Here is an 11,479-nt window from a genome sequence, read left to right on the forward strand (position 1 = left end):
TACATTTACAGAACAAACAAACGAGAACAAAACATTATTCTTGTCTACCACAGATTCAGACGACAAATCTAAAACAGAAGAACATAAATCGCTCAAAAATCTACTCTCGAAGGCGTGAAGTAACAGATCCGACGTCATATTCGTAGTTTTACCTTCGATTAAACACAAATATGTTATAAGGTAATTTGTCGAGTTTTACCTTGGATTAATCTTGCAAGTTCTTCAGATCTGTAAATAGAAATGTGGATTTCTTACTCTGCTGTCATATTCTTCGTTCTTCAGCCGCTCACAGTGGGAAGATTTGACATACAAGAATTGAGGAGACTGCCGTAAAGAAGAGACTTTTCCAAAATTGACTTTGTTAGTCAGGGGTATTTCGGTCATTTCCCATTTTTGGGGTTGTTGGATAGTTTTTATCCACATAATTGAACTTGATTTACAATCCCACGAAAACAATAGATGTTGTCCAAGTAGTAGTCAGTCAAAAGTTGAAAAACCAAAGCAAACAAAGTATAAGTAGTGTATCCAAGTTTAATACTACCTACCAAACTAGGCATTAGTAGATACAAGGTGGATAAAATAACAAAATTAATATACACACACGTGTAAGGTGATTGATGTAACATAAATCCATATAAGCAATAAATTTCCAATATATATATATATATATATATATATATATATATATATATATATATATATATATATATATATATATATATATATATATATATATATTCCCAATCATTAATTCTTTTGGTCTCGGGATATTAGTTTTAATTTATCAAGTTTTCATTTTAAAATTTTATTTTATATATGTATATATATTTATATAGACACACACACAAAGGATAATAGAAATTGAACCGATTAACCAAAAATATCTTGTTCCGTTTGTTTGGTGGTTCAGTTGTCAATTTTTAGTCGATTTTAGTTCAATAATTAGGTAGTTCAATTATTTATTTCAAAATATTGATAGTTCAGTGCAATAATTGTTTCATATAGATGCATCAATCAAATCGTGATACTCAAAGTATTTTACGGTTCAAAAAATTTGAGTTGCACTGTTATCATGAGCTATACCTTTTAGTAAAATAACAAACACTCGTTCGTACAGTTGGTATAAAATTCAAAGTCACGAGTTCGATTATCATTGATTGCAAAACGTGCGATTATTGGGAGGAAGATTGTTATATGCAATAATTGTCTCAGCTAGACAGAACAAACGAAAAGTGATGTTTGAACTACTGTACAGTTTATAAGATTTAAATTACACCATTATCATCAACTAAAACTTTTCATAAAACGCCATACGTTCAATATAACACAATTTTTTCTCAACACCATTCAGAAATCAAGAATGAAAATCATTTATGTTGTTAACACATGAGTGACTAAAGACAAAAATGGCGCAAATCTAATCATGGGCACAGGAAGATAAACATCATTAGATTTGGACAACATATACATCAAAAAAAGAAAAAATAATTGAGAAACAATTGACTATTGATCCTCTTTTTTCCAATACGAGGAGATAATCAGTAATATTTTTAATGCGATTGTGAGTGATGTTGAACATGGATGATTGGTTGTGTCATTTAAAAGATTTTGAAATGTATCTCTCTTAATAAATATTTAGTGGTTAAAAAATAGACACTTACTTTAGATATTAAATATCATAGTTAATCATATGTCAAATTTATTTCAGATCGAAACTTTTTATCTTAATTCTTATGTACTATTTGATCCCACAATTATTTTTCGAGTAAGATTCCATATAATAATTGAAAATCTGAAATATATATAATATTGCAGAACAAATTGTTTTAGATCTGAAACAAAAGATAATTTTTTTGTAAAAAAATTGAATCAACTATATTAATATCAATACTTTCTATGCTTTTTTGTGTGAGTTCAAATATAAAATATTAATACACAGTCTAAAATAGTTTATACTAAAATATCATATATTAATACTACATTTTTTATGTTTCATACCAATTTCAATATGAAAAAACATATGTTCTTAATACCGTTTTTATACATATTTAAGAACTCAAAATCATATATTAATGTCAAATTTGAAACACTTAATATTGAAATATCATATATCAATTCTAGATTTTCAATATTTTGTACCGAATTTTCATGAAAAAACATGTAATCGATGCCGATATTTATTATATATGTTCGGTTACTCACAAATAATATATTAGTGATATATCTGAAACATTTAATACTCAAATATCATATATTAATAACATTCTTTCAAGGTTTTATATCGAATTTTCATTCGAAAAAGGCGAGTAATTAATATCAAAATTTGTTATACTTGTATGAGTACTAAAAAATCATATATTAATGATCAATCTAGAACATTTAGTTATAAAATATCATATATTTGTTTCGGAGTTTTAATATTTTATACCAAATTTCATCCAAAAAACACATGTTGGCTTGAGAATGTAGAAATATTTTTTGTGTTAACAAGACATTACAGAAAAATAATCGGTTTGACATAAACTGAACACACATTTAGTTATTGAGATTGTGATTTATCGACCATTTGCTCTTAAAATATTCAAGTTTGAACATTGCAGGGATTATTTTTCGTGACTAAAGATTTGAAAATTCTAATGTCATCCTCACAATGCCCATGAATTTTAGATTTGATAAGAATTTTAGATTTGATAAGAATTAAAAGGGCAGAAGTAACCAGGAATGTTTATGCACAAAATAAAAATGTGCTTTTTACAGGTATTTTCGTTGTCGTGTTCTTTTAACTTTCTATGATTGTATAGGTACTGGGTTTTGTACTCGAGCTCAACTTTTGGCTATCTTTCGGGTTTGATAGCAGTATAATTACTTAGATTGCGTGCTTTACGACAAGGACATGACTAACATGGCCCTTTTTCAAGGAGTACTGGGCAAAGATTAGCATCAAATTTTAGTTTCATATTTAAGGTAACCTTAGATCAATGGAAAACCTTAATTGTGGACCACTCAAATGTCGAGCATTCGTACTGAAATCTTGGCCACAACATTTAAAAAGGAAAACCCAACACTTTTTTTCTCCAAGTCTTGTCCCACTTGCTTTCCACAGGGAGGGATAGGTGGTCATAAATTCAATTTCACCGCCTTTATTGAATATGAGAGAGACTGGTGAAGGGGCCACTATCAATAATCAAGCCAACTCTTTTCTCTCTAATTTCTTGAAACAAGGTGCTAGTGCTCCTTCCCATAAAACCAGTCCTAAATTTTAGACCTTTGTTTTAAATGCTGTCCCATCAGATATCTGAACACCTCGCAATAAATATTATATTTAACTTTTATTTATTGCTTCATGAATGCCCTTTTGCTTAGCTAGCTTACAGTGAATTGCTATTTTTTTTTATGCTTTCCTCGGTTGTGATGGCACTATCATGTAACCCTTGAGCTAAGCTCCCCCTCCCCATTATTATTATTATTATTAGAAAAATTTATTGGGAAGCTATAAATGTTGAAAATTTTATTAAATTTGTGAGATAATGAAGGGAAATTTTTTAAAAAAATTATTTGGTGTCGATATAAATAGGGAGAATGTAGGTTGTTGAACAAGCTGTCTTGTTTATAGTTGCTGCTTTCTTTTGGTATTCTTGATTCTGGCCTTTGGGTTGCCTTTTGCTCAACTTTTGGTTGATTTCTACTTTCTTTTCTTATAAAGATGAGTTATGTTGGTGTTGGTGTTAGTCCTGGCAATGTGCCTGTTTACCATGGGAGCAATTTGAAGGTGATTGACAGGCGGGTGAGGCTAGCAGAACTGGGTTTGAGGTGTTTGATTTGTGCCTCAGCCATTATTTCCATTGTTCTTATTGTGACAGACTACGAGGTTAAGGAGTTTTTCACAGTTAGGAAGGAGGCCAAATTTACAGACATGAAAGCAATTGTGTAAGAAGATCTGATCTGTCTTCTGTTTTCTGGTTATGTTATTAGAATTTTTCTAAGGAGTTTGTTCTTCAAACATAAATCTTGTGTTTGAGTAAATCTTGGCTAATTTGTTTTAACATTTACAGATTTTTGGTGGTGGCCAATGGATTAGCTGTTGCTTACTCACTTATTCATATTTTGAGATGTGTTCTGACTATGGTTAGCGGGAGTGTGCTGTTGAATAAGACCTTGGCTTGGGCTATTTTCTCTGGTGATCAGGTGTGTAAGTGATTGCATTGAATTTTCAATTATTTGTTTGCTCTGTCTGCTCTATAGATTCTTGATCTTTCATGGATAAATCAAAGCTGATAAATATTATTTTTTTATGTCCTACAAATTGTCTGGCTTGAACTCTTCTCATCAATGATATATCCAAAGTGAGCAAAAATTTCGGTATAAAATCTGATTTTCAAGGAACTTCAAATAATGACTAGTGAAAAAAAAATCAAAGGTCCAATATATTCATGTATGTATTAAAAAAGAAGCAGAGCTATTTGGTAAATTCAATCTAGATCCATAAAAGAGACTAAATAACTTGAAAAAGTTTTGGACTTTTGGTTAAGTATGCAACCTTAATGTCTTGAAGTTTTGATAAAGTTGTGAAACATGGATTTTCTCCTAGAAACTAAATGAATGATCGAGTCTAGTCTCTAAGTCTATGCACTGATGTTTTCTTATGTTTAACGCTTTAAATTTAAGGGTGAATTTGGTTGTGATGTTGGTATAAATAAGTGATTGATTGTTTGAATCATAGAAAGTATGATATGGTGGAATAATAGATTGCATGAGATGATTAATGAATTATTTGGTGTGTATGATTCAGTGTGGGATGATGATATTTGATATATTATGTGTTTTGCTCACATCTTCTTCTTTCTTCTTTTCCATTCGTCGATGTTGCTTCCTTCCTTTCCTTTACTCTTTACCAGCACATAGTCTTGCGTATTTTTGTATTAACTTCTCATTCTTGGATTCCCTTCTATAAAAGATCTAATATAGCTTTATCCCCATTATTGGTAACCAAACAAAAGTAAAATAAATCATCCAACGGCCAAAGCATGCAACATATGCTCGTGCCGCCTCAGTCCATAGGTGTTTAAACAACTTGTGCATATGTAATTCAGAATGCATTTCTGTAATGTTTTTTATTACTTAATTATATTTTATTTATTTATCTGTATATCAATGTTTTTGCACAGAAAAATACTTTAAGATTGCTAGTCATGTGAAATGTGCTTGTGCAAAGGTTGATAATTACGAGATATATTTCTTAGTGGTCGTAGTCTCTAAAATTGTTGTTGCTCAGTAAGCCCTCTATTGACAAGAAGCTCGTGCCTTGTTGGAATTTCACTCTTTGCATGCGCATGTGGATGAACCTAAGAGTAAATGTAGTGAACGAATTGTATGGTTTAAAGACACATTGAGATACTATAATATTTTGGAACATGTGCCTAATTATTGATTCGTACTGGAATCACGACGAGTTAATATCTTAAGATCCGATCAAGACATATGAGTTAGAAGGTTCTTAATTCTTATCATATGCTTCTTGTAGTTAAAAGGTTCTTGCCGACACTATAAATTTGGAGTTTAGAACGGATTGTAAGGAAGGATAATTTATTGAACAATGCCCTTGTCAATCAAAACCAAATTTACATTAAAGCTACGTTTCTGTATTCGCGTTGTGTGGTTTTGTCCGTTTTGACAGTTTTTGCCCAAACTTGATAACAATACATCCTGAATGATCATTTTATCCAATGTAAAATTAGCCTAACATTAATGATATAATATTGTGACTGCATAACGAAATACGTTTGGTATTAATTAGTTTTTTGTGTTGTCTCGCTGCTTGTAGATCATGGCCTACTTGAATTTAGCTGCAGTTTCTGCTGCCTTGCAATCAGGATTGTTTGCCAAGTTCGGTCAGACGGAACTGCAGTGGATGAAAATATGCAAACTGTACCAGAAATATTGCAAACAAAGCGGAGAAGGCTTAGCCATCGCGCTTCTGGCGAGCCTTTCCATGGTCATATTATCAGCTATTTCAGCTTTTAGCCTTTTCCGTTTGTACGGAGGCAATGCAGGAAAGAACAACAGAAAGCGGTGACCAACCTAATCTGTGAAAATGAAAATGTGTATCTTGTTCCATGTATGTGAAAGACTGCTCTGTATTTGAAAATGTTGTTCCATGCCATGTTTCAAATGTGTTGCTGGAAGACGATAGTCAAGAAACTTTAAGTAGTAGTATTTCTTTTCGTGTTTCATAGATATAGATCGACTGATGTGCATTCTAATTTATTCCAAGGCCAGCAACATCGAATGTGTAATTAAATGGATGACAAGAAACCAGAAAGACTCGTATCAACTGATAATTTTGGAGGCAATCTCTGGTTAGAGAATATACTATTTTGGGAAATAATTAGATGTTCTGATGTACAGCTTACTAAATCAATAAGTACGTAGAATGAAGTACTGAGAATTATAGTCTTTTCATAGAGATTGAAGTTTCTGCAAAGATGAATTCTTGGAAATCAGCCATGTGCTGCTAGCATAAAAGGTTGAAGAATTGGAGCAATGATAGGATGATACCCTTGAAAGGGCCCGGGTCATGAATGACCCGGGAAGTCTCATTGCATGGCCCGTGTGAGAACCAAGGGGCCGGATATTTCCTACATGACCCGAGATGATTAACTAGGACCCGGGTTCTCATGTCAAAGCCGAGGGCTCGATACCCGAGTAACTTCCTTAAAGAATCTTATAGATTATACGGAAGAAAGGGACTGGGCGGGAAGTCAACGTCCTTTAGTCTGAACGTATCCCCGAAAATATTGAGAAGAAAGGGACTGAACATTCAATCAACGTCCCTTGTTCTTGGAGTACCCACGAAGCTATCGGGAAGAAAGGGACCAGACAGGCAGTCAACGTTCGAGGGTACAAGTAGTAGGTGAGCACGCGTATCAAGGTAACCCTAGCCTTCCCTCCTACAAATAGCATGTATGGTTGTCATTTAAGGGGGCTAGAATCTCTTCATTCTCAAGCATTCATATATATCACTCAAGTTCTCTTCCTTGATAACCCTGCTGACTTAAGCATCGGAGTGGTCACGCCGGACACCCCTCCGGCGCCCATTCACGAGTTCCTTTCATTGTTTGCAGGTCACAGTAGAAGACATCTACCTTGTTCATTTTCCTAAACAACATTATAAATTCTTGATTTGATCCGGTGGAGCACCGAACCTTGCTCATCCATTTCACCCGGATCGTATTATTGGCGCCGTCTGTGGGAAACTTGAGACTAAGGCGTTGATATGGCTCACACGAGGAAGACTAACCAGAATACTTCCCGGGTTCAGGGAGTTGACGCAAATCATTCGAGACAAGAGGATGCTCCTCCTGATCTTATTACTATGACTCCAGCGGAGTTAGATAAGCGTATTAATGAAGCCGTAGAGAAAGCTATGGCTAGGCGGGAAGCTTCCCACCATGATATACCACTCGAAAAGGAACCAGAAAAAGAACAGGAGCAGCAGCAGGAATTGAGGGAGGAGGAGAAGAGGGGAGAAGTGGAGGAATCCTCTGCTGGATCTAAGTCACCAACGATAGTCGAGGAGATGTTGGAGTTAAAGCAGAAAATGAAAGTCTTGGAAGGACAGCTGGAAAATCGTGGAACTTCTCGAGCGTCTGTCAAGGGACGCCCGTTTGCCGAGGCAATTATTCGGGAACCTCTTCCCGAGAACTTTAAGTCTGCCAAAGTAGGAACGTATGATGGAAACGAAGATCCAGAGGAACATTTGGCCAGATTCGAGAATATGGCTATGTTGCATTGATACACCGATAGGATCAAGTGTAAAGTGTTTTTGACTACGCTGGTAGATTCGGCTCAAAGATGGTTTGATGGGTTGGCTCCATTGAGTATTAAATCGTTTGACGATTTTCAGAAAATCTTCTTGCATCATTTCAGTAGCAGCAAAAAGTATAAGAAAACTGCTTTCAGTTTGTTCGAAGTAAGGCAAGGCCCGGAGGAGAGTCTGAGATGTATATTAAGAGATTTAATAAAGTGGCTTTGGATGTGCCTACTTGTGCGGTGGAGACAAAAACCACTGTCTTCACTCAAGGCTTGAAAGAGAGTGAGTTTTTCAAATCATTAACAAAGAAAGTGCCTGAGGACTTTGAAGATTTGTTATCTCGGGCAGAAAAATACATTAATATGGAGGAAGCCCAGAGGCAAAAGAGGGAAGCCATCAGAAAGGAGAGAGGGGACCGGGCATCTAAGCCCGAGGAGAGAAGACCAAGGCGGGGTAATCCAGGGCACTTTTCCCAGCACGTGCCTCTGAAAATTATCCGGGAGAGAGAGGTACAGGAATGCAGTAGGGACCCAGTTCCCGATCACCCGTTTTCTCAGCCCGAGAGAAGTGGATTTTGTACTAGGCACGGGGTATGTCAGCACAGGACGGAGAATTGTAAGGCTTTAAAGAGAAATTATGTTCCACCCACCAGGCAAGGATATGATCAATCTATCAAGAGGTCGAGAGGTCCACTCTGGACACCTCGACCACCAATGCCTAACACCCGGATAAACGCGAGAAATAGCCCGAGGAACGCTGTGGGTAGGAGGAGGGAGCCGGAGCCCGAGAAGAAAAGATCTTCCTCCCCTGTGGCGGGACTGATCAAAATGATTTCGGGAGGTTCCACCGATGGAGATTCAAATCGAGCCAGGAAGTCGAGAAGTAGGCGGGAGTGTATGGAGGTGGAAGGATCTAGGAGGAGCGAGGCCGTGATCAGTTTTGGTCCGGAAGATCTAAAGGGAGTAAACATGCCACACAACGATGCTCTGGTCATCCAAGCCCGGGTGGCCAACTACGACATTTTGAGAGTTTTTGTGGATTCAGGCAGTTCAGTCAATGTGATTTTTAAAGATGCCTTAGCACAGATGGATTTGCAAGGGTTTAAGTTGGAGGTTGTGGAAACTGCCTTTTTTGGTTTTGCTGGACATGCGGTTTATCCAGAGGGAGACTTTGTTCTGCCACTCACTCTAGGCTCCCGAGATGTCAAGAAAACAGTCATGACCACCTTCACAGTGGTGGATTCCCCCTCATCTTACAATATCATTCTGGGGAGGCCGGCCATGAATGAGTTGAGGGCAGTAGCATCTACTTACCATCAAAAGATCAAATTTCCAGTGGGCAGTCAAGTAGGAGAGGTCCGTGGAGATCAGCCTTCTTCCCGGAAATGTTATGTGGAGGGTATCCGGGCAGATCAAGGCAAGTCTAGAAAGGAGGGGAAGAAAGCCAAGATGGGGGAAGTCAGGGGAAGGATGGCGGAGGAGGGGGAAGTACACTTTGTGGCAGAAGAGGAGCAGGAGGCTGTGGAGATAGGACCAGGCCAACAGATCCGGGTAGCTCGGGACCTCAATATATCTACCCGGGTCAGTTTACTTAAATGTTTAAAGACTAATATTCATGTGTTTGCCTGGTCCCAGCAGGAACTAACAGGAATTTCACCCCTGATATCTGAGCATCAATTAAACATTCTCCCGGGAGCTAACCCGATCAAACAGAAGAAGAGACACTTCGGTCCCGAGAAAGACAAAGTTATTGATGAACAGGTGAAAGAGTTGCTGCAGGCCGGTCACATTCGGGAGGTACAATTTCCTACATGGCTCTCGAATGTGGTGCTGGTACCCAAAGCCACCGGGAAATGGAGAATGTGTGTTGATTTCCGGGACCTCAATAAAGCCTGTCCAAAAGATCATTACCCATTGCCCCGGATTGATCAGTTGGTGGATTCCACCTCAGGCTTCGAACTGCTCAGTTTCATGGATGCCTATCAGGGATATCATCAAATTCCTTTGGCAAAAAATGATCAAGAGAAGGTCAGCTTTATCACCTCGGGAGGTACATTTTGTTATGTTGTAATGCCTTTCGGGTTGAAAAATGCAGGGGCCGCGTATCAACGTTTAATGAATAAAGTCTTTGAGAAGCAGCTGGGAAGAAATCTGGAGGTTTATGTGGATGACATTCTGGGAAAATCAAAGGAGATGGCGGATTTTATTGTTGATTTGGAAGAAACCTTTGCCACCTTAACATCTTATGGAATCAAGCTCAATCCTGCTAAATGCATTTTCGGAGTCAGGAGTGGCAAGTTCTTGGGCTTTATAGTGACAGAGCGGGGGATCGAAGTCAATCAAGAAAAAGTAAAATCCGTGCTATATATGCCTTCTCCTCGATCTGTCAAAGAAGTGCAGAAGTTGACCGGGAGGATTGCCTCTTTATCTCGGTTTATATCCCGGTCAGCCCACAGAAGTTATCCTTTCTTTCAGGTTCTCAGAAAAGCCCAGAAGTTCGGTTGGGATGATAAGTGTGAGCAGGCTTTCCAGGATCTGAAAAATCATTTGGCTGAGCTTCCAGTGCTGGTAAAACCCGAGCCCGGGGATAAATTATTTGTGTATTTGTCCACCACATAGTATGCCGTTAGCTCAGTGTTAATCAAGGAAGAAGATTCTGACCAGAAGCCTGTCTACTATGTCAGTCATGCCTTGAGGGGTCCCGAGCTACGATACAGTGAAGTGGAGAAGATGGCCTTGGCTTTAGTTGTGACTGCCCGGAAGTTGCGGCCTTATTTTCTGTCACATCCCATTATCGTCCTTACTAACAGCCCGCTGGGAAGAATTATGACTCATTCAGAAGTGTCCGGGCGGATGATTAAATGGAATGTGGAATTGGGGGAGTACGATATTGAGTACAAACCCCGGGTGGCCATAAAAGCGCAGGCTTTATCGGATTTCCTATCTGAGATGATTCAACCAGCTGAGGAAGAAAGATGGAGAGTGTTTGTGGATGGGGCTTCTTGCCTGGCTGGATGCGGAGTCGGAGTGGTGATAATATCCCCGTCGGGAGAGAAGATTAAGTTGGCAGTAAAAATTGATTCCCGGGTGACGAATAATGAAGCAGAGTATGAGGCTGTTCTAGCCGGTATCCGAGCTACCCGGGAGATTGGAGCGGCCAGAATTATATTGTACTCCGATTCACAGTTGATCACTCAGCAGATAAAGGGTGCGTATGAAGTCAAGGATGACAGGATGCTCAAATATTTGCACCTCATCAAAGCCCAGGCAGAAGTGTTCGTGGATTGGAGTATTGAGCAAATACCCCGAGAAGAAAATGGAGAGGCAGATGCCTTAGCAAAAATGGCTGCCTCTTTATCAGAAGATAGAACCCGGGAAGTTCTATTTATTTCCCGAGTAATTTTAGCCATCGAAGAGGAAGAGATGTTGCCAGTACCAGAAGATTCGTGGATGGTTCCTCTGATAAAATTCATCCGGGACGGTGAATTGCCCGAGGAGAAAGCTCGAGCACAGAAGATAAAAAGACAAGCTCCCAGGTTTGTTCTCTTAAATAATGTTCTATACCGGAGATCATTCCAGGGACCATTATTGAAGTGTTTGAGCGGGAAGGAAGTAATTTATGTTCTTCGAGAGATTCATGAAGGATGCTGTGGTGAGCATTTGGGAGGAA

The 11,479-nt window shown here is 38.1% G+C and overlaps 1 protein-coding gene across 2 annotated transcripts; it reads left to right on the forward strand.

The window, feature by feature from the left end:
- Positions 1-3,086: 3,086 nt before the first annotated feature.
- Positions 3,087-6,218, forward strand: LOC140805109 (CASP-like protein 2B2). 2 transcript variants are annotated; one of them, XM_073161300.1, is made up of 4 exons: positions 3,087-3,222; positions 3,704-3,927; positions 4,053-4,185; positions 5,822-6,218. In XM_073161300.1, exons 2-4 carry the CDS (start codon positions 3,704-3,706, stop codon positions 6,071-6,073), a joined length of 609 nt encoding a protein of 202 aa, XP_073017401.1. In that variant the 5' UTR covers positions 3,087-3,222; the 3' UTR covers positions 6,074-6,218. The 2 variants fall into 2 exon arrangements, with proteins under 2 accessions (XP_073017401.1, XP_073017400.1); XM_073161299.1 differs by lacking the exon at positions 3,087-3,222 and having other exon boundaries at positions 3,229-3,927.
- Positions 6,219-11,479: the final 5,261 nt, after the last annotated feature.

This window comes from Primulina eburnea, chromosome 11 (assembly GCF_022965805.1).
Source record: "Primulina eburnea isolate SZY01 chromosome 11, ASM2296580v1, whole genome shotgun sequence".
In the NCBI taxonomy this organism is placed as follows: domain Eukaryota; kingdom Viridiplantae; phylum Streptophyta; class Magnoliopsida; order Lamiales; family Gesneriaceae; genus Primulina; species Primulina eburnea.

Bases quoted from the DNA above. Each gene is read 5' to 3' on its own strand.
- LOC140805109 (XM_073161300.1), top strand. From the start codon at position 3,704: ATGAGTTATGTTGGTGTTGGTGTTAGTCCTGGCAATGTGCCTGTTTAC. The intron at 3,928-4,052 runs GTAAGAAGATCT...TAACATTTACAG, and splicing joins ACAGACATGAAAGCAATTGT to ATTTTTGGTGGTGGCCAATG. The intron at 4,186-5,821 runs GTGTGTAAGTGA...CGCTGCTTGTAG, and splicing joins CTATTTTCTCTGGTGATCAG to ATCATGGCCTACTTGAATTT.